The sequence below is a fragment of the Vitis riparia genome, chromosome 11 (genome assembly GCF_004353265.1).
Source record: "Vitis riparia cultivar Riparia Gloire de Montpellier isolate 1030 chromosome 11, EGFV_Vit.rip_1.0, whole genome shotgun sequence".
Classification (NCBI taxonomy): domain Eukaryota; kingdom Viridiplantae; phylum Streptophyta; class Magnoliopsida; order Vitales; family Vitaceae; genus Vitis; species Vitis riparia.
The window spans coordinates 16,590,546-16,613,259 of record NC_048441.1 but is presented as its reverse complement, the minus strand read 5'-3'; the positions used below and the strand labels follow the sequence as shown (position 1 = coordinate 16,613,259).

The following is a 22,714-nucleotide window of genomic DNA, read 5'->3' as shown; positions in this document are numbered from 1 at the left end:
TGTGCATCTTCTTTCAGTAGAAAACGTGGAGAAATTGCAGACTCAAAGAAGACAAATCTTTGTAATCCATAACCTTTGATTGCAGAGACCACTTGTTGTTTCCAGATGAGAAAATTGTTGTTATCAAGTTTCATAGAAAAAGAATGTGTGAAACTCACAAGTAAAAATCTTGACTGTTCTTGAGCTACCATTGATGAATCTTGAGTAATGGTTTGAATAAGAGCCTCCATTGAAAGCATTTATGGATCAAGACTCCATATTTCAGAGTAAATGATGCCTTTTTAGTCTCTGAAATTTTCAGCAAACATAATCAAGACGACCCTAGCTTTGAACAGGTTCTAGTTTCGAATCTAAAACGCCGATTTGCCAAAAATTGTTGGTAAGGGAAGTTGTGGTATGAAAACTCCGAGAAGCTTGATGTCGGTGGAGAAAGTTGTAGTGATGTTGCAGAAAGCTCCAGGAAGCTTGATGTCAATGGAGAAAACTTGGCTCTGATACCATATGAGAGAACTCAACAAAGAAAGGAATTTCTCATTACCCAAAATGAATGATTACAACAATGTATATAAATACCCTTCTTAGTCAGCTAACTCTGTTTTATTCTAACAAAAACAACCAACTAATTTTGTTTTATTCTAACTAAGTTATACACGTGGACAACAACCATTAACCACTATTCCTAACACCAACTTTCATCCTTTTTCATTTCACAATCAAAACACAATATCACTAAAAAAATTTCATAAGCAAAACACACCCAGAAGTAAATCTTTCATTCTTCCAATCAAGTATCAAGGTTTCTCCTTCTCCTAAACACCTTTAGTTTTATCTAGAAAATGTGGTTATAAGAGAATGAACCACTTAGCCTTGTTAAGCAAAAATGTGCTTCTTGGTAGGTATACAGAGTTGATACATGGTAATTCAATTCATTAAAAACATCATTCACAATACAATCATCTTAAGTTACATTATTCATTCCAACTTATCATATACTTGTTTCATTCCCCAGTTGTGCTTTTAAGATAGCTCGTATGTATATTTTAGGGAGTTCAGCCCGAGATATACGTCTACGTCTTGTCTCCTATTAATCATGACAATAAAGATCTTTGAGTCTTTCATCTTAAGATATTGTACACTTCTTTATTTGGGAGGTCACACTTCTTTTATTTTCTATTTTTTATTTCTTTAAATTTGTGTTTGATTAAAAAAAACGGAAAAATATTTTTAAAATATAAAAATTTTAAATATTTTATATTTATGGTGTTCATATTCATTTTTTATTTTGAGTTGTATTATATCATTTAAATGATTTTATTTCTTTTTTTTGTTTTCAATTTTTGAAAAAACTATTTTTACTTTTTAAAGAAAATTTTATAAATATCAGAGTGCTGTTCTCAATTTTTTCTATTTTCTTTACTCAGTTTTCTAAAAAAGGAGGATGAAAAGACAGTGTCCAAACAGGGTTTTAGACTTATTTCTATTTTTCTTTTTTGAAAATTACGTGAGGACCATGTTCTACCTATTTTGTCCCGTGAAGCCAGAATGGAGAATTAAGGATATAATGGTAATTTAAGAATAACAGAATTGGAGATCCCAATCTTAACCGAACTGGCGGTAAAGTTGGCAAGGCAGATGCGAGCTAAACGACACCGTTCAAAACACCCCCCACCCCACCCGCCAAAGTTCCCGGCCGTTTGGAAGAAACTAACGACACATGTTTCCGAGCCTACAACCAGGGTTCCTTACCGAACATACGGTTTCTGCTACAGTGGCGAACAACCAACCACTCTCCACTCTCTGCTTTTGTTTTTCCTTCCCTTTTCATCTTTCTTTCTCTCGCTTTGCTCGCTTCCGTTCCCAAACACCAGCCTGTCTCTTTTCTTTTTTTTCTGCTTCTCGGTTTCAGTTTTCTCAGAATCGTCTCAAACACTTTTTTCTTTTGTTTTAATTTTGGGAAATGGTTCAGTTTCCCGTACGTTTCATTTGATTTATGACGTACGTTTGTTTATGTGATGCGTCAGTCACGTTTTTCTGTGTTCTTTTTTTGGTTCTGAATACCCGTTTGATCTGTTTGGTTGCTGAGAAATTTGTGAAAAGAGCAGAGAGTGATTCCGGTTCCGAATTCTCTAATTGTCACCCATTTTCAGAACCCTTCGCCTGGATGGGCCGTTTGTCGTTAATTTTGTCTATGAGGGCATGATTTCATCATTTTCTTCTCTTTTCCTCTGTTTTCTGGGCGACCAAATACGGGCTTAGAGGTGGTGAATTGAACAAGTTTTAAGTTCTTGGTATCTACCATTAAACTCCAAAGATCGTAGAGAAATTCGAAGATGATGCACGCCACATCGGACTCCGATACGACAAGCAGATCACCATCGCCTCCAAGATCTCCAAAACGCTCCATGTATTTCGTCCAAAGCCCATCTCGGGACTCCAACGATGACTACAAATCATCATCAATTCAGGCGACTCCGTCCTGCAGCAGCCCCACGGACTCGCCCTCTCACCCTTCCTCTAGCCGCCACTCCAGAGCTTCCTCCTCCACCCGCTTCTCAGGTTCGTTAAAGGGAAACCGGAGGAAGAACGGTAAGGGTTGGAGGGAGTGCAAAGTGATTATAGAGGAGAGTGATTATGATGATCTTTACTATGAAAAGGGCCTTTTGGGGCGGTGCCGGACCTTTCTCGCTCTGGTGGGGTTTGCGCTTCTCTTCACTATCTTCTGTCTCGGCATCTGGGGTGCTAGTAAACCTTATAAGCCTGAGATTAAAGTCATGGTGTGCCAAATTCACAACTCCACTCTAAATTGTCTTCATTTCCTTGTTTGATCCAACATCAGATTATCATTTTTTTGATTATTTTTTAAATGCTAGAAATTGTTGAACTTTTTCTAACATTTTGGCTACTGATTTATGATTGAAGCTGTTGCTTTCTGTGGTGATGAAATTGGTAAAATGTACTCTCTATAACTCTGGGTTTGAGATTATTAATTTAGATGCTTCACATTCTTTGAAATTTGTCCAAGTATCTTCAGAGCAAGAGATGATTGAAAGTAGTGTATGGTATGTCAAACTATTTGGTCAGATACGTTTTTTTAGACCCATAAATATTTCTTCAACTGTGTTCTCAATTGTCCTTTTGGTTCAGTTCTCTCTTCATAAAGGGCACACATGGAATTGTGTTCCATCAGTAGGAGGTTGTTGGTTTTGGATCTGCATTCCTATTTTGTTGTGGTTCATTCCTGAATAAGAATAGAAAGGGTATGAAAGTCTGCAGAAATATGGTGGCATTAATTTCTTATTGTGTTTAAACTCAGTACCTAATGAGTAGCTAAAATTATGAATCCATAGGATTCCATGATTGAATATTGTAAATTAATAATCTCTCTTATTAATGTTGAATTTCCTTTGATGGAGTGGTTTTTCTTAGATTTATTTGAAGCTGCTTTGTCATTTTCTTCTCTGGATATCTTCATTGTTTTGTCCTCTTCAGCATAAATGTTCTTAATACTATTTCTTGAATTGGTTTTTCTACATGAACTGCTTATTTTCTAGGCATGTTCATTCCTAATGGAGAATCCTTTTCTTCCAGAGCTTTGCTGTACACAATTTCTACTTGGGGGAAGGATTGGATGCAACTGGAGTACCAACCAAAATGCTGACAGCAAACTGCTCAATGAAGATGAGCGTGTACAATCCTGCTACATTTTTTGGCATTCATGTCAGCTCCACATCTGTCAATCTCATGTATGCCCAGATTACAGCTGCATCTGGTCAGGTGAGAATTAGGGCATTCCCCTCTGTTGTTGGTTGGTAGCAACTTAAAAAATGGCAGGATTAGAACAAATTCTACCATCTCAGGAGATTATAACAGCCTATTATCCACAGAATCAATAGCTGTAAAATCTTGAAATAAGAAACTAATCCGGGTACTCATGAACACTGCTTGATGAGATATTAGACAACTTATGAGGTAGTGTATCATTTTTCAATTATTTATTACAATGAAATTTTTGGGTAACTCCTTTCTCCTTGTGATACTTTTGAATAATTTGCTTATTATGGTTGCAGTTCAAGAAATACTATCAACCAAGAAAGAGTAAGCGAACTCTGTTAGTGAACTTGAAAGGTGATAAGGTTCCTCTATATGGGGCTGGGGCAAGCTTAGCAATCGCAGACAGGAATGGAGGGGTTCCAATGAAGTTAGTCTTTGAGGTTCAAACTCAAGGAAATTTGGTGGGAAAGTTAGTGAGATCAAAGCATGGAAAGCACATTGCTTGTTCTGTTGTCATTGACTCTTCCAACATAAGATCCATGAAATTTACAGAGAATTGGTGTACATATTATTGAGGATTTTGAGGATTGCGGATCAGTGAACAAGGCTCCATGATGAAACCTCAAGATGGCCGGTTTAGCCCTACAATCTGCATGACATTTGCAGTATTGTTTTTCTGACAGTATTTTGGGGGTTTTTTTTTTTCTTACAAATGTATTTAGAAGTTTCCTTCCATCATCATTCAAGTTTGTGTAAGCCCTCAATAAGGTCCAGATTTGCAGACTTCACTTGACCTAATGACCTCACAGGTTATGTTTCACACTTTCAAGTCAACAAATACATGCAGTTATGTAATTAAACGGTTTTTAGTTCAGACTGTGTAGATCATATGTTTCAAATAACGCCACTGAATCAATCATAAACCAAAGGATTAAACAATATGTTTTGGAAAAGAAAAGAATTTTACATTGTTTACTCCAGAGCTCACAAACATTGTGTGGGAAAACTGGAGGCCTGTCTTATATCCTACCAATTCACTCCTATATTTTTGTATTTATGCTTTTTCTCCAAAGCTGGATAAGAAAACATCATTTGAATTCATATTTGTCAATAGGAGAGTATTACCATTTCTTAAAATAAAAGAGATTGCGTATCAAATAATACAAGGGTCAATCTACAACTACCTTAAAATAACAAAGGGACCTTAAAAAATTTGGCCCAGGTATTGGAATGGCCTCTTTGCTTCTCATAAATGAACACAGTGATGTGAGATACAAAAAAACTCAAAGAGGGAATAATAGAAAAACCTGGCATCAGCACCCAATGATGCACCTTGACACTGCAGAGTGGAATCAATCTGCTGGGATTTTATCAAGGTGTTGAACTGCTTGATATGGGAACGCTCAATGTTGGATTGCTCGATGATGCTGGATCACTTAATGCTGGACTACTCTCTTGCTTGTCAACAGCACAACCAGCATCAGAAACTGTGCCACCAATTCGGTTTGGAGGCCAATACCGAAAGATTGATCTTCCTAATATATTTTTGGCAGGCAGAGGGCCCCTAAACAAAACAATTTCATAAAATCAGCAACAATGCAAAAAAGGCAAAAAGGGAAGCTACTTGGGGTGTCATAAATCACAAAATTTTACAATTGTTAACTTGGTAAGGACATAAAATATTACCAGACATGTGAATCATAGCTATTATTACGATTGTCACCCATCACAAAAACCGCGTTCTCTGGTACACGCTGCAACACAACATTCAAAAAGAGATCCAATTCAGTATTTGCAAAGTTTGTCAATTTCATTGGGCAGTGATACTGAGAAAGAGTAAAACTTACAATTGGTGTCATGCTGTAAGAAGGTGGTTCAAAGATGAAATTTTCATTTCTCACTACTCCGTTTACAATTAACTTCCCTTCACGAACCTGCATGGAATAATTGGGCATCAAAATATTTAGGAGAGAATTGGTCAACAAGCAGATTTTAAAGATTAAATTTTTTCTAAATAACTGCTTCACATATGCCTTTATTTTATTACATTAAAAAGAAAGTCAAAGTCAAAGTGACTCTTGCATTTTGAATACAAAATATGAAAGGAACATTTCTATTAATGGAATGACAGATTTAGTTCTTGATGAATAAGAATTCATTTGAACATGCTTATATTTTAATTATTCATCAACATAAGCCACAATTGAGGACAAACAGGCACTGTAAATCTCGAATTTGAATACTAGAGATGAAGGGGGTTCTAGCATCAGCCAGAACTTCAGTTCCTTTTTCTTTTTTCTTTTTCTGTGGGTGGGGGTGAGTTTTCTTCTGGAGTTAAGGGGTGGTCTGCTTCCAACCTTAATTATGGTATCTGATTAAAGCTATGAAAAAGGTAATTGTGGTCAAACCACCAGTAAGCTAATAGCAGTTTCAATCATGCTTAAAGCTTAATGACAACCAAGTGGCTCAAAGCCTAAGATAACACAATACAGAATATAAAAAATGAGAGCACAGATATCTTCTGCATGTAAATCTATTTCAATTCTCTATTAGCACCTATCAAAACGAACATGGTTCGTTCATTTACAAATTGTAACATGCTGTTATCACTGTAGTAGGGACAATTTAATTAACAAAATGAAATATTTCAGGGGATCTAACATTTAAAAAACGAAGAAAAAGAACCCTTGTGATGTAGATAAGAACATCAACGAAGCCAGCATAAAAAAAGCGAGTTTACTACATTTAGTAATCTCACCTCCACAGTATCACCTTCTTTAGCAACAATTCTTTTAATGAATACATCTTCATCAGTATATCCTACTTCTTGAAGGACTGGTGGGCTTTTAAAAATCACTATATCATTAGCACAAGGCTTTCTGAAATAGTATGAAACCTGAAAATTTAAGACCAATATCTGTTATCTATAATACTCCAACATTACATTGACAAAGCAGAATAAAGATGGCATATAATTACATCACATGGAAATGAAAATTTAGATCCAAGAACCTCCTCTCTGTGCCTTTTACAAATGAAGTAGTGCACACTGAACATTCTAAACCCCATCATACCTAACTGAATTTTCTCACAAACTGTTTATGCCTAAAAATGTAATAGTAAACCTATAAGAATTTGTATAAAAATCAGCACACTAATTTTCTTGTCTGCTTTCTGGATTCAATGATTTTGTTTCCAGATTCTGAGAACTTTGAGCTTTTTCTTGAATACAGAATACCTAATACATCACTTTGTGAAAACAGAATCCAACACTAAAAAGAGTGCAAGAAGATGGAAAAAGAAGCTCTCTGAGTACAGTGAGGATAACTGCAACAACACAACAGCAGATGATCCTTGTTATCTTTACAGTTTGGTCCCACTATTTTCATAGTTTTAAAACATAGCTCTGAATAAACCACGTTCTAATAGTAACATCCTATTTAACCTACAGTTGGTTATTCCAACTAATACAAATAGTAGATCTGTGGATAGACCTTGGGAAAGTTTTTGTTATAAACTATAACTCTTTTATTGTTATATGGAGATAAATTCAGTTTATTTTTATTTGTCTCCTACAATTTGGTGTCGTCTATGGGAATGATGATCAAGAGAGCCATTTGCCCAAGGAGTACAAAGCAAGGCAATGACTCTCTTCAATGTTCGGAACTTGGAACTTGCCATAGAAACATTTTATTATAGCAAGGGTTTTCCTATTTTTACTGTTCATTTAATTATAGTTTTATTGATTATAATTATCATTTAAACATTTTATTTATAAAAACTTTTTGCTATAGAAACAAAAGATCTTATGTTATTGTTGTATGACTTTTTTTTTTTTTTTGATAAATAATTAAGAGAATGTATTAAATTATATGACTCTATTCTTTCAAAGTTTTATGAGAAGGCACATTTTGCATTTTTTTCTTTAATTTTTTCTGGATTCTATGATAAATAAGTTTTCAATTACACAATTATCTATTAAAAAAGAAATAACCGTTGAGGCTCTTGACTGATAAAAGCTCAGCGTAAAAACTGACTCATAAAAGCTAATTCTAATAATTAACCAAGAGATTGTTGGACTCACAAAGAATATATAAAAAGCAAATAAATAAATTTAAAAAATTTAGCATAGATTGCAACAAGAAATTATGTACTTAAATGTGAAGGCCCAAAGTCCAAACAACTTCAAATACACTAACCTTATGTTTGGTTCCCGGAAAGTACTAAGGAAATAAAAAAAAAAAATGCTAAGGAAAATAATTTTCTCATGTGTCGTTGTCTTATAGAAAATAATAAATAAAATAATGTATAAGTAAGATTAATTAAAAATTTGTATATTTTCAAATTATTTAATATTTATATTGGAAAGTGAAAATAAGTAAAATGAGTTTGAAGTAGCATGTAAAAATAATTTAATGATTTTAAATCCATTTTTATTTTCCCTCGTTTTTTCTTTCCTTCCATTTTTCCATTCTATTTTCTTTCTCTCGCATTTTCCCTTACATTTTCTGGGAACCAAACATAGCATAAGAGTGAGAATAAAAATTTAAAAAGATAATCTGAGAACATTGTTAACCGCAAGAAGACTCCAAGAACATTGTCAAACCAAAAGAAATAGTGTCTCGTCACCCTTTTTCAAACCAAGGTGCCAAGATTAGGGGAGCAATGTATTATACATCACTTTGTAAAAATAGAGTCCATGCAAAAAGAGTCTGAGAAGATGAAAAGCAAAGCTATGACATCTAATCCCCACCCCACAGCATTGCAACATGGCTTGGAACAAACCATGCTCTGATGGTTACATCCTAACTTACAATTCTGTAACATGGGTCTAAATAAACCATGTTCTAACAGCTGCATCCTAACTTACAGTTGGAAGTTGGTTATCCCAACTAATATAAATGATAGACCTCTAGATAGACTTGGGAAGTTTTTATTATTTACAGTAACTCTTTCCCCCCCATAATTTCTCTTTTATCCAATTTATATTTCTGTTAGTGTTAGGAGAATTTTTGTCTCCTACACCTGAGGTTGTTTTTGCCATGGCATCCCTCATATATATTGCATTAACAAAACCAAAAATTTACATCAAGTTAATCATTACCACCACCATCTCCTCCAAAAATAGGCTCAACAACACACCTAACTCTTACAATCTCCCCTCTCTTCCCAACATTCCCATGTATCCCACCTTCACCGACATTGCATGGAAACAAAACTCTATATTTACAGCCCTGCCCACGCGAGATCTCGCAATTCATAGCCATTACAGATAAAATTTTAAACCTTTGTTGATTTTCCGAAGTCCCTGCATTCTCTGCTTACAAAAACACCATTATTATTACTCCTACCAAAAGATATATTCCAAAATTTAAGTACAAATCTAATCTTAAATTCTGTTTATAGCAATATCAGAGTTTATGTTCATTTTCATCGGAACCCAATGCCCAATTTCAAACTTTATCAAGAAAAAAATGTATAAAGAACATTAAATTATCGACAAAGCAAAGATAAACATCAAACCTTTTCTGCAACAATTCTATCTCCAACATCAAATGTAGGGTACATTGACAATGAAGGAATGAATCTAGGTTCAGCCACAAACGACCGAAACGCAAACGATATCGCCAGTGCCGCAAAAACCGTTTTTGCATCGTCAGACGTCAAATTCACCCATTCCGGTAAAATCCCGACCTTTGCATCCTTCTTCTCCGTCTGGGCATCATCTCCTCCATCTCCGCCGCCGTCGCCGCCTTCCTCGTCCAGAACTGCTTTGGTTTCTTCACTGGAGTCTTTGAACCCATTGCAATTTAGTCTCTGCAAGCGGGTTCTGGAGTTTATGGGCTTAAACCCTTGAAAATTAGGGTTTTCGAAGGGAAGGGTTAATTTTTTACTGAAATGAGGGGTTCTAGAAATGGGGTAGAGATTGAAGACAATAAAACTGGGGTTTTCAATGCGTTTCAAGCGTTGGACAAGGACTAAATTGGGGTCTCTCCGGGAAGATAATGATGACGACGGAGGGAAGAATTGCAGAGACGTCATCTCTTGTAAAGTTGAAGTAAAGCCACGATTCATACAGCAAGACACTGTAAGAACATGGAGAAAGCAACAAAATGACTGACTTATCCTTGCTTTGCTCTCTTTTAAAACTACAAAGCTAGGGTCACTTTCGCCCAAATAAAATTGTCAGCAGAACGCATCACGTCTCCATGTAAATTGGAATTAGATTCTGGTGTTTTGGGCAGAGTCATGTTTGGCAGGATGATTTTCAAAGTTAATCAAAAGGGCATTTGAAAATAATCATTTTAACAAATATGAAAATTCTGGTGTTAGAATTTCTTGCCTTTGGCTATCCAATATAAAATCAGTACCTACCAAATTTTGAATTTGAACCGTTAGAAGTATAGGATGAAATCTCAACCGTTAAATAAAAAAAAAATAAGATTCAAACAAATTGATTTTTTTTTTTTCGTATCTAATTTTGTAACCCCTAACAATATGTAAAGAATAGTAATCACCAATAGAAGAGGAGAGCAGAGGGAAAAGAGAGAGTGAGAGAGAACTAGAACTGACCACATTTCTCAAAATAAAGGCATTTTTCATTACTTTCATAAAGAATGTGACAGTGTCTTCGTCTGCCTCTGAATGAACAGAAATAGCGTAGATACATTAATACAAATTGACTAGTGAAGTCAAATAAAATGGAGGGTATATGTTTGTGATTCCATAAGATTTTGAAATTCAACAAGGCTCCCTTACTATCTACAGCTTGGGTTGAGTGCTAGGGACTTGCCAATCCTTCCCACATCTCAGCCACATGGGGTTTTGTTAGGTTAGAAACACCAATCTACATGAATTAACACATTGCCCACATACCCCAACCTGGCCTTGAAACTGGGTCCTGCAGATAAAGGATGGCCTCACCCTGAACCCAGATGCTTGAGCAAGAAACATGGATTTCGTCACAGTCCACAAATTCTCCGGTGGAGACCCGGGTCCTTTCATGATCATCCGGCTTCTTATGTTTGCAGCAGTGGACCCGTTTTGATCAGTCATGACTAAACCAGGGACCTGTACAATATCTGAATACGAAGCCTTCAAGTTTTGCTTCTGATAAATCCTTTCCAGGCTCTCTGTTGCTACATCATCCTCCTTAGTACTTATCATGACTTTGGGAGCTTCTTCAACATCATTCTTTATTCTCTTGGCTTCATTCACTAAACCAAGGGCATGCCAGGCATCTGCAACCAGCTGGATAGTGCTCTTGACAGGGGCAACACCCTTCTCTTCCATAATCTGAAGCAATTCTTCTGCTTTCTGTGGTTCTTTTGCTTCTCCATAACCCCATATTAGAGTCTCAAAAGTTTTTAAATTGGGGCAAATGCCCATTTCGCACATTTTCTCATAAACTCGGGAAGCATATTCCATTTTTCCTGCACTGCACCATCCACTGATAATGGTAGTGAAAATTACAACATTTGGCTGCACACCAGATTTGCCCATGCCTGTCAGGAGGGACTCGGCTTTCTCAGGTTCTCCAGCGCGCACATAGCCTTTTGCGAGAATGCTGAATGCATGGATATCAGGTTCTATGCCAGCCTTCACCATGTCATCAAAGATCTCCTGGCACTTGTCCATGAGACCTACTGAACTCCATGCATTCATTATCGTGCTAAATGTTACCACATCTGGTTTGACGCCAAATTCTTCCATCAACGTCAAAGCCTGTCCAATTCACACATAAGTGATTGTTTATATAAGAGAATATTCTTAAAGCAAGATCGTAGCAACTGAATGCATCCAGAACTCCACAAAAAGCAATGCATTAAGGTATTGAAACACAAATCTTCACTGTTAAACTAAAAGGAATCAATAAAAATAAAAATAAAAATAAAAAATCATAATAAATATAAAAGTAAAGCATGATAATCTATCCCCTTGTCTAGTGAAGTGAACCTCCTAACTTGCTTCCCTACCTACAACTTTACAGTTTGGATGTAATTTAAGACTCTTGTTATTAGCAAATTGACAAGTATCTGATGTATTATTCCTACATGGAACCTTTTCGAGTAATTAAACAACAGAAGTTAAATAAGGAGTATAGTTCTACCAGAAATACAGATATAAATCAAGTCAATGACTATCACGTGTCGAAACGCACCTCATCAACTCCATCAGTGTCTGTAATGTCTAAAAATCCTTTGATAAGAGAGTTGAAGATAACAAGATTGGGATGCACGCCATAATTCCTCATCCTGTACAAGAACCTCAAGGCATCCTTCATTTTGCCTTCTTTGCAATATCCATTTATGATGATGCCACAAGTTCGCTCATTGGGCATAACTCTGTTGTTCTGCATCTCTAATATCATTCCTTCGGCTCTACTAGTCTCCCCATTCTGTGCATAAGCCCTTGCTAGTGTGTTATATGTGACAACATCGGGTTGCAGACCAGATGCAGCCATCTTGTACACTACATTCCATGCTTCTGTTATTCTCTTCTTGTTACACCATGCTTTGATAAGAATATTGAAAGTTCTATCATTAGGCTTCACATTTTCTTCCTGTGACATTAAATCTAGCAGCTTCAGACATTCTTCTGGCATACCAGCATTCCCGTACCCTTTAATCAAGGTATTAAAGGTACTAGTTGTAGGCTTACATTCCCTGTCCTTCATTTTCCGAAAGATTTTCATGGCTTCTTTAACATTTCCAGATTCAGAGAAAGCATTGATCATGGCATTGAAAAATATAGAGTCAGGCTTTAGACCATTCTTTTCCAACTTGGAGATGAGTGAAGGAATGGACTTGAAACGCTTCTGGCGGGTCAAGGCTGCTAAGAGAGTTGTATATGTTATAAGAGTTGGCCGGTGTCCGTCTTCGGTTAAACTGTTGAAAATTAACTGGGCTTCTTGAGGCTTTCCTTTTTCAATCAAAATGTTCATCAGCTTTGTTCTTGAACGAACCGTCCGGCAACTATTGTTGCCCAAACAGACAAGGCAGCGGGATTGAATCTGTGAATCCATTGAAGTTGACACTGACTGTAATTGGTCCTTCTCATGCAGTGGGGATTCCTATGAAGTTCAAAATCATTGAGAATTTGGCAATTAGTAGGTACAAGGATATGCATATATGACAGGAAACAATATTGATCTGCAATAGAGTATGGTGAAAAAAAAAAAAAAAAGTGTTTGGGATCGAGATAAAAAAAAAAGCATCAATAGTTCCTTTTGTCCTAGTCTTTTGTAGCCTTATTATGCATTGTTTTGTAGTGAGTGAGGTTTGTACCCACCTCCTCTGTTGCGACAAATCTAATTTTTCATTAATAATTCTGGTCAGATCTCTGCCAAACCACCAAATTAAGCTGGATTCTATAGTGGGGAAAAGAAAAGAACAAGAAAATTGGAGAAAAAAGAAAGAAGCTCATTAATATTATAGAATATCAAGCAATGTTCATTTGATAAGGTGGCATTTGGACATAAAAATGATATCATCCATTTCACTTAGCATAGCGAATGATTCACTTTGCAGATTCCAATAAATGCAATTGAACAATGCAGCTCATATAATCATATAAAAAGAATGTGTAGCTGTAATAATACCATGACTGATGATGCTTGAACTCGTTTCTTGCTTGTATTTGTTCCATCCCGATGCTTACTCATAATGACAGGATGAACCTTCTCTTTACCAAATCCTCCCATTTCCTCTCCACCAGCTCCTTAATATCTTAAGAAACCTTCCTAACTTATTCAATTGACAGTTCTATTATCAGGCAATACAGACAGGTGAGAGAACTTGACTTTCTTTCCAGATTTTATTCTCAAATGAGATGGCTACAGAGCTGTCTCCTCCTGGAGAGATCATAGAAACATATGCCAGAACATCAGCAAACTTTTCTGGGTAGGGCAACGAGTAAGCTCAAAACTTTTCAGTAATTGGCTGCTTCTTGTGTATCATGATAGTGAATCCTACATGCTAACAATCAAATGAGCTATACGAGAACTTAAAATGTCAGATGTCTAGCAGCAAAACAGAATCAACAGTAGCAAAATAATTTAATGTTGATCCTAGTCCTAGTTATTCTCATAAAATAAAGTTGGTTGGAGAACTGTATACACCAAAGCAGCTAAAAGTCCATTTTGTGGAAAAGAAATAGAACTTGTTGGATATTCTAATTTTGCATATTGGCTGTAAGAGGCTATGCAATTGGCAGCAATGCAATAAAATCATCATTGGCGCACAGGAAAAAAAATAGTTGAAGGAAGTTGGCAAGAATAGAATAAACTACCAATAAAAGTTGCAGAGAGTTGGTCTGAAATGGAACAATTCAATGACTAGTTTATAGGTATAAACAAATGGGATCCATGGTTGATATCATGAACACAGACACACCCATCAATTTAGAAGTAAACAGTAGTAGAACAATGAAGAGAAGAGAATGAAACAACTACAGCATTATAAACAGAACTGAGCCAATTCTTTAGGATGCTCAGCACCTGGCTTTGGGGTGGGGAGCAGGGGGTTTGGTGGGATGTTGAGGAGAAGGGAGCCTTATTAGAATAGATCTCTCTATTGTGTTTTAGTAGTTGAGACCACTGTCTTTTTGGCACCATTCAAATGAGCGAGTTGTTTTTCCTGAGCACTTATTTAATATAAGGTCATAACCAATTACCCCATTCAATTCTAACGTGACCCTTTTGGTGATATTGAGATGACTCCATTCCATGCAACCAATTTGTACATTCACATGCCATCTAAAACATAATAAACTGGTTAGAATCTCATCCTATGCTACAAAAGGATATAGGGAGTACTCAAAGGCTGGTTAAAAGCTCTGTTTCAATGAAGGTTCAATACTAGACCTAAGAGATCTTACTAGGAAAGGACAGTGAAAAATATGCAAAATTGAATTGGTGTGTTATAGACCCCTGTTGGATTCGGTTTCAAGGACACAGATATCTAAGCAAACAAAGATGACCATATATTAAGGAAATTATATTTTAGTTATTGTATGATTATCTTGACATAATTAGCTGATTGTATAGGAGCATAATTTACCTTATATTTCTGATTCTATAGCTATAATTTAGGAGAAGATCAGATCAAATATGTGTATATATATACTACATTCTGGTAATGAGAAAAGTATCCAATTTGAAGCCAATCTCTTTATTCTTGTTATGGTATCAGAGCCAGAACAACAAACCACCATGGCTGGCAGTCAGAAGGCTTCTGGATCAGAAAACAAGACCATCGATCCTTCACATCCCCTCTATATTCATCATTCAGATCAACCAGGCCATCTTTTGGTGCCCATCAAATTAAATGGGGTCAACTATCAATCATGGAGCAAAGCAGTTATTCATGCCCTTACTGCCAAGAAGAAGGTCGGCTTCGTCAACGGGACAGTTGAAGAACCATCGCAGGAAGATGAACCCTTTCTGTTTGAACAGTGGAATCAATGCAACAGCATGATACTTTCTTGGCTAACTCATGCTGTTGAATCGGACATTGCTGAAGGAATTATCCATGCTAAAACAGCACGCGAAGTGTGGGTTGATTTACGCGACCAGTTTTCTCAAAAGAATGCTCCAGCGGTTTTTCAAATACAGAAATCAATCGCCACCATGTCGCAAGGAACGATGACAGTAGCTGCATATTTTACAAAGATCAAAGCCTTATGGGACGAGCTTGAGACATACCGTTCCCCGCTGACCTGCAACCAACGACAAACACATCTCGAGCAAAGGGAGGAAGACCGTCTTATGCAATTTCTAATGAGTTTGAATGAGTCATATAAGGCAGTGAGATCCAATATTTTGATGATGTCGCCATTGCCCAATGTCCGTCAAGCATACTCTTTAATTGTCCAGGAAGAGATGCAACGACAAGTTTCTTCTGAGCCAACCGAGAATTTCTCAATAGCTGCCGCAGTCCCGGGAAAAGGAGGTAATCCAAGACAGAAAATATGTGACCATTGTAACAGATCTGGACATACCATAGATGAATGTCGGACTCTTAAATTTCATTGTAAGTTCTGTGATAAAAGAGGTCACACGGAGGATAGATGCCGACTGAAAAATGGGAGCAATAACAAAGCGGGACAATTCCGAGGACAACGTCCTTTTGGTCGTGGGAATCAGCCCTCAGCAAACGCGACAGAATCCCAGGAAATGTCTGATTCGACTTCTTCTAGTACAGTCCAGGGGTTCACTACAGAACAAATACAACAGTTGGCTCAAGCAATTCGTGCATTAAATCACAGTAATTCCGGTAATATTGACGCATATGCAAATGCTGCAGGTTTGATTCCATCAACTCTTGTGTCTGTTAATTCTAGTAGTACAAGTTCTTGGATTTTGGATACAGGTGCCACGGATCACATTGTTTCCCACATGTCTCTTCTCACTGATCTCAAACCTTCTAATGTCACAACTGTTAATTTACCAAATGGTGCAGCATCACCAATAACACACACTGGCACCGTTATTTTTGATTCCCAATTGACCCTTAAAGATGTTTTATGTGTCCCATCCTTTAACTTGAATTTAATTTCGGCTAACAAACTCGCAAAAGATCAGAATTGCTGCATCATATTCTTTCCTGACTATTGTATTTTGCAGGACTTGGTTTCGGGGAAGATGATTGGCTCGGGTAAACAGCGTGGTGGTCTATACTACATGCATCCATCAACAAATAAATCGGTTGTCTTTCATGTTTCTCAACCGTCTGACTTATGGCATTTACGCCTGGGTCATCCCTCTTTTTCTCGTTTTAAATTATTATCACATTTGCTTCCAGATGTTCATAAAGAATTAGGAAATCATTGTTCAATTTGCCCAATGGCTAAGCAGACACGCTTGCCCTTTCCCAAAAGTTCAATAACTACAAAATTTCCTTTTTCTCTTTTACATTGTGATGTCTGGGGTCCTCACAAAATTCCTGCACATACTGGTTCACGTTATTTCCTTACAATTGTTGACGATTTTTCTCGTTGCACATGGATTTTCCTTATGCATCATAAATCAGAAACACAATCTTTGTTAACTAATTTTGTGCAATTCGTCAAAACTCAATTCCACACAGATGTTCAAACGGTAAGAATGGATAATGGCACAGAATTTATTCCTCTTCGCATCTTTCTTCAAAATAAAGGAATTGAACTTCAAACCTCTTGCATTTACACTCCGCAACAAAACGGAGTTGTAGAACGCAAACATCGACACATTTTAAATGTTGCCCGTTCTCTCATGTTTCAATCAAATGTCCCACTTGAGTTTTGGGGGGAATGTGTTTTAACAGCCGTTTATCTGATAAACCGCATTCCGACTCCATTGCTCTCAAACAAATCACCATTCGAGGTCTTATATAATCGGCCTCCTTCACTCACACATTTGCGAGTTTTTGGTTGTGAATGCTATGTAACCAATGTTCACCCCAAACAGAAATTTGACCCTCGGGCATCTATTTGTGTTTTTTTGGGGTATCCACATGGAAAAAAAGGCTATAAAGTACTCGATTTGCGAACACAAAAAATATCAGTCAGCCGAGATGTATTCTTTCGGGAAAATATTTTTCCTTTCCATCATAGTTCTTCTCAATCTCAACAACATTCACCTTCTCTTCCTTTACCGCTTCCCATTTCTTTCGATTCCACACCTCAGCCGATATCTCTTCCTCGTTTTTCTCCAAGTTCCACTCCTCCCTTGTCGCATCACAATCCTGTATTATCTCCACCTTCCTCTAATACTGATGTTCCCAAACCTTTATCCCCAGAATCAGTTGCGTCACCCTTACCTTCTTCTCCATCTCCTTCTTCGCTTTCTTCCCCACCTTCCGTGCCCTCAGTACCCTCCAACACGTCAGCCCCTTCCCCCACCCATGAACCTCCTCTTCGACGTTCCACTCGCCATATTCAGCCTCCTGCCTGGCACCACGACTATGCCATGTCTGCCCAGCTTAACCCTTCTTCCACGCAATCAAGTTCTCGTCAAGGTACAAGGTATCCCCTCTCTTCTCACCTTTCTTTTTTTCGTTTTTCACCCCATCACCGTGCTTTTTTAGCTCTTTTGACAGCCCAAACCGAACCTTCATCCTTTGAACAAGCTGACTGTGATCCACGTTGGCGCCAAGCCATGTTCACTGAACTTCAGGCTCTAGAACGAAACAACACTTGGGAGATGGTCCCTCTTCCTCCGGGACACAAACCCATTAGCTGCCGCTGGGTATACAAGATCAAATATCATTCTGATGGAACCATTGAACGCTATAAAGCACGTTTGGTTGCCAAGGGCTACACACAAGTCGCTGGTATCGACTATCAGGAAACCTTTTCTCCAACTGCCAAACTCACCACTCTTCGCTGTTTGCTGACTGTCGCAGCTTCCAGAAATTGGTACATCCATCAGCTTGATGTGCACAACGCATTCCTTCATGGCAATTTACAAGAAGAGGTTTATATGACTCCACCTCCTGGTCTTCGCCGACAGGGGGAGAATCTGGTATGTCGGCTTCGCAAATCTATTTACGGTTTGAAACAGGCATCACGCAATTGGTTCTCAACTTTTACAGCTACTGTTAAGTCTGCGGGTTACATACAGTCCAAAGCAGATTATTCACTTTTTACTAAATCCCAAGGTAACAAGTTCACTGCTATTCTCATTTATGTTGATGATATCCTGTTGACTGGTAATGATTTGCATGAAATCAAGATGCTCAAGACTCATCTGCTCAAGCGTTTTTTTATTAAAGACCTCGGTGAATTGAAATATTTTTTGGGTATAGAATTCTCTCGCTCTAAAAAGGGAATCTTTATGTCTCAAAGAAAATATGCATTAGATATTTTGCAAGACACAGGATTGACAGGAGTGAAGCCCGAAAAATTTCCAATGGAGCAAAACTTGAAATTGACTGATGAAGATGGCGAGTTACTTAATGATCCAAGTAGGTATCGGAGACTGGTTGGCAGATTAATATACTTGACTGTAACCAGGCCTGACATAGTGTATTCAGTACGTACACTAAGTCAATTCATGAACACACCTCGGAAGCCGCACTGGGAAGCAGCATTACGGGTCCTCCGATATATTAAAGGATCACCAGGTCAAGGTCTTTTTCTTCCATCTGAAAATAATTTAACACTCAGCGCATTTTGCGATTCAGATTGGGGAGGATGTCGTATGTCAAGACGTTCCGTTTCTGGTTATTGTGTTTTCCTCGGATCATCACTCATCTCTTGGAAATCAAAAAAACAAACGAATGTTTCACGTTCGTCAGCAGAAGCAGAGTACAGAGCAATGGCGAATACTTGCCTGGAATTGACTTGGTTGAGGTACATACTTAAAGATTTGAAGGTTGAATTGGACAAACCAGCACCATTGTTTTGTGATAATCAAGCAGCTTTATATATTGCGGCTAATCCAGTTTTTCACGAACGTACTAAACACATTGAGATTGATTGTCATATAGTTCGAGAAAAACTTCAAGCTGGGGTAATTCGTCCGTGTTATGTTTCTACAAAGATGCAGTTGGCGGACGTTTTTACAAAGGCACTTGGCAAGGAGCAGTTCGAATTTTTGTGCACCAAGTTGGGAGTTCTTGATTTGCACTCTCCAACTTGAGGGAGAGTATTAAGGAAATTATATTTTAGTTATTGTATGATTATCTTGACATAATTAGCTGATTGTATAGGAGCATAATTTACCTTATATTTCTGATTCTATAGCTATAATTTAGGAGAAGATCAGATCAAATATGTGTATATATATACTACATTCTGTTAATGAGAAAAGTATCCAATTTGAAGCCAATCTCTTTATTCTTGTTACCATAGTGTGTGTTGGGATGCAACAATGCCACTCCTAAGCTTGGGGATGGGTCACCCACCTATTGTTGAATGTCATAAAAGGCTTAGCCTATAGGTTTTCAAATGAGATGGTCAAAACCCGATCCAAAACTGTGGTCTAACAAGTTTACCACAGGGAATAAACAGAAAATACTAAAGCTTCAGACCTAGAAAAACCAAAAAGTGAATTGACAAATTTTCAGATGGGATGCATCTTTGCATTACTCAGCAAGCCATCTAATAGAGTAAATCAAACCAAACAAATGCAGATAAAATGAATCCAATACCTTCCATAGGTGTTTGAACATCAATAACAGCAAAAAAAAAATACTAAATATTAGCAGCAAGAAAATATAGGACTTCGAACAATGAGCAAGATCCAAACATTCAAAGGGGCATTTTCTATTCCAAGCCATCCACAGCCTCCAATGCTGTGAAATTAAAGCAAACCAGAAGTCAGACAAGAAAATGCCATTCAAAAGACTAGACACCCTGAGACTCAAAATTTGATGTAACAAATCACACCAAGGGGAGGAAATTTTGGGCAAACGCATAAGCTGTTGGGAGGTTTGGGTTTCATTATTTTCTGCTGACAATGAAAAGGAAAATGAACATGAAACCATCAGCCACAATTCTTGAAAACTAGACTAGTTCCATCATCTAGCAGGAAATGCCAGTCCGCCAAATTGTTCAAAATCCCAACCCACATCTTTCAAGGACCATAAATTCATGAACACAGATCACAAACATCTTAATAATCATCAAAAATAAACAAATGAAACCAAAATCCCAGATGGGTGTCAGCTGATCAACATCAACATATCAGAAAAATGATGGAAAAAAAATCAAAGCATAGTCCAAAACTTTGAAACATCCAAAGATCTAAACAAGTTGTGAGGAGGGTAAAATACTAATAATAAGCAAATACCTTTTTGATTTCTGTGCTGAGAAGTTGCCAAATGTATAGGGGGAGATGATGGGTTTGCATGGTGAGTTGCAGAGTTAATGTACAAGTAGCCCATGTTGTAGCAGTGCTCACTTCCCTTGTGGCGTAGGGAATTTGGTAGCATTTGTGTTGTGACATCCACTAGGAAATCTTATCCACAAATATTATCAGAAAAGTGTGTGGGGGCAAAATTTTATAGGCTGCTAGATATGAGGAAGAATCCAAAATATGCATACTTTATTCTGAGGACCAACGCCTTCCACGCCAGCTTTTATTTGCAAGGTGAATAATAAAACCAAGTCTTTAAAAACCAAAGCCAAACGACACCGTTTTATGGTGCTTTCATATCCACATTTAGAGATGGGCTCAGGGTCAGGTTGGTTGCAAGTGGGTTGGGCCTAGGGTGGGCCCTTTTAAGCCAGGTTTCATCCTGGCATGCCTCACAACCTCCACCATTACCAGCCCAAAAGACAAACTCATATACTAACGTCTGTTTGGGCACAAAAAGAATTTTTGAGAATATTTTTTATAATGTTTTCTATAACAAAAATTTATTTGGGAAATAAATTTACTATATTTTTTATATAAGAGTTACTATATTTTACATAAATCAGCATTATTTTCTATTTTTAAAAAATAAAAATAGGAAATACATCTAAATAATGCTTGTTTGAATATATTTTATATTTTTTAAAATATAAAATTAATAATAAAATAGTACCTCTTTATATCACGTCTTTAAAAATTATTTTTTAAAAAGATAGTAAAATTCTTTTAATACTTCAATTTTTGTAAATAAATTTTAAAAATCATTATTTTTTAAATTAAATCTCAAAGATGTCTTACATTTTATACATAAATTAATATTATTTTTTATTTTTAAAAATAAAAAATAAAAAGAGTGTCCAAAAGACACCATAATTCATTTTCTATTTTAGTTTTCATAAAAAAAAAATCCAAATGAAGGAAAATAAAAAATAAATTTAAAATCAATAAATTATTTTAATTATATTTAACTTTCATTTATATTTTTCATAATAAAATCAAATATAAAAAATCATTTTTCTTAATATATTTTTTTTCCTTATTACTTTTTAAAAACCAAACATAGCCTAAAATTTTTCAACTAAAATTTTTCAAATTATATAAGCACGATGATCTTGTATTTGAAAATAAGATACAAATTTCATGCCCATTTTTGCTAAACCACTCTACCTTTATAAAATCCAACAAAAATATTTTCAAAATTGGATTGGACATATGTTTTTATTTTGTCTATAAAGGTAAAATATCTCATACAAAAGGTATTGATTTACCTTATGTTTTTAAAATTCACTTTTAGAAATTTAAAAACACAAAATGGGAAATAATTTATATGAACCCTAAATTTTACCATATTTGTTTTGTTATGACTTTTTTTAGAGCACTTAGAATTCTTATAATATAAAGTCTTTCCTCTCCGAGACAACCAAGAACATCAAAAAGGTAGAATAAAAAACTACACCCTTTTTTTTTTTTTTTCTTTGGGTTGACATATTACACTAAAATGAAATCTTCCCCTCCAAACAACAGAAGTTGTTGTGGGATTTTTTATAATGGTACAATAGTTTTAAAAAATAATTTCAAAATTTATCATAATTTTTTTCAATTAGAAAAGAAAAAAGTAAAAGTTGTGTTTTGAAGATAATTTATTTTCTTTTCAAAAAAAAAAATTATAGGCAAAAATTGTCTAGGAGAGACAATTTTTGAAAGTTCTTTAAATAAAGGTTTATAGGCTAAAATCATTTTTTCAAAGGATGATTTTATTTTATTATTTAAAAAAATCAAATAATCTAAAAACCATCTCTTAAAAAGACAATTTTTGAAAAAAAAAAATTAATGGAAGAAATTGTCTCATGAAGAGACGTTTTCTCAAGGAGAAAAAAAAATAAATTCATGGGGAAATCATCGAAAGATGATTTCCAAAATTAATTTAAGGAAAAAAATTAAAGGAAAAAATCATTTCTCTTGAAAGACCATTTCACCATGATTTTTTTTTCCCCATAAAGTTTCTTCCCTTAATTCTTCTTTTTTTTTAAAAAAAAAAATCATATTTTTCAAGAGATGATTTTAGACTTTTTGATTTTTTTAAATGATAAAAAGAAATCGTAT

At 36.1% G+C, this 22,714-nt stretch overlaps 3 protein-coding genes across 7 annotated transcripts; 1 reads left to right on the top strand and 2 right to left on the bottom strand.

Annotated features, from left to right (window-relative positions):
* Positions 1-1,505: 1,505 nt before the first annotated feature.
* LOC117925652 lies at positions 1,506-4,645 on the top strand. The gene is made up of 3 exons (XM_034844718.1): positions 1,506-2,774; positions 3,589-3,774; positions 4,068-4,645. The coding sequence occupies exons 1-3, from the start codon at positions 2,331-2,333 to the stop codon at positions 4,344-4,346; spliced, it is 909 nt and encodes a 302-aa protein (XP_034700609.1). The 5' UTR covers positions 1,506-2,330; the 3' UTR covers positions 4,347-4,645.
* Positions 4,646-4,845: 200 nt separating this feature from the next.
* On the bottom strand, positions 4,846-9,876 carry LOC117925651 (chloroplast processing peptidase). Its single transcript, XM_034844717.1, has 5 exons — positions 9,295-9,876; positions 6,530-6,667; positions 5,619-5,705; positions 5,458-5,525; positions 4,846-5,335 (listed from the first exon to the last, which is right to left on the bottom strand). Exons 1-5 carry the CDS (start codon positions 9,844-9,846, stop codon positions 5,143-5,145), a joined length of 1,038 nt encoding a protein of 345 aa, XP_034700608.1. The 5' UTR covers positions 9,847-9,876; the 3' UTR covers positions 4,846-5,142.
* A 472-nt stretch (positions 9,877-10,348) lies between these two features.
* LOC117925099 (pentatricopeptide repeat-containing protein At5g21222-like) lies at positions 10,349-20,711 on the bottom strand. Of its 5 annotated transcripts, none has more exons than XM_034843959.1 (4): positions 20,546-20,633; positions 13,373-13,624; positions 11,933-12,844; positions 10,349-11,496 (listed from the first exon to the last, which is right to left on the bottom strand). In XM_034843959.1, the coding sequence occupies exons 2-4, from the start codon at positions 13,472-13,474 to the stop codon at positions 10,600-10,602; spliced, it is 1,911 nt and encodes a 636-aa protein (XP_034699850.1). In that variant the 5' UTR covers positions 13,475-13,624; positions 20,546-20,633; the 3' UTR covers positions 10,349-10,599. The 5 variants fall into 5 exon arrangements, with proteins under 5 accessions (XP_034699850.1, XP_034699852.1, XP_034699853.1 ...); XM_034843961.1 differs by having other exon boundaries at positions 13,373-13,741; positions 20,546-20,629; XM_034843962.1 differs by lacking the exon at positions 20,546-20,633 and adding an exon at positions 13,063-13,141 and having other exon boundaries at positions 13,373-13,464.
* Positions 20,712-22,714: the final 2,003 nt, after the last annotated feature.

Coding starts and splice junctions, on each gene's coding strand:
- LOC117925652 (XM_034844718.1), top strand. CDS start 2,331: ATGATGCACGCCACATCGGACTCCGATACGACAAGCAGATCACCATCG. Junction 2,775..3,588: donor AGCCTGAGATTAAAGTCATG/GTGTGCCAAATT, acceptor CTTTTCTTCCAG/AGCTTTGCTGTACACAATTT. Junction 3,775..4,067: donor TTACAGCTGCATCTGGTCAG/GTGAGAATTAGG, acceptor TTATGGTTGCAG/TTCAAGAAATACTATCAACC.
- LOC117925099 (XM_034843958.1), bottom strand. CDS start 20,701: ATGTCACAACACAAATGCTACCAAATTCCCTACGCCACAAGGGAAGTG. Junction 12,845..20,545: donor TCAGCACAGAAATCAAAAAG/GTATTTGCTTAT, acceptor TGAACTTCATAG/GAATCCCCACTGCATGAGAA. Junction 11,497..11,932: donor ACACTGATGGAGTTGATGAG/GTGCGTTTCGAC, acceptor TGAATTGGACAG/GCTTTGACGTTGATGGAAGA.
- LOC117925651 (XM_034844717.1), bottom strand. CDS start 9,846: ATGAATCGTGGCTTTACTTCAACTTTACAAGAGATGACGTCTCTGCAA. Junction 6,668..9,294: donor ATAGAATTGTTGCAGAAAAG/GTTTGATGTTTA, acceptor TTAAATTTTCAG/GTTTCATACTATTTCAGAAA. Junction 5,526..5,618: donor CTTACAGCATGACACCAATT/GTAAGTTTTACT, acceptor GTTGTGTTGCAG/CGTGTACCAGAGAACGCGGT.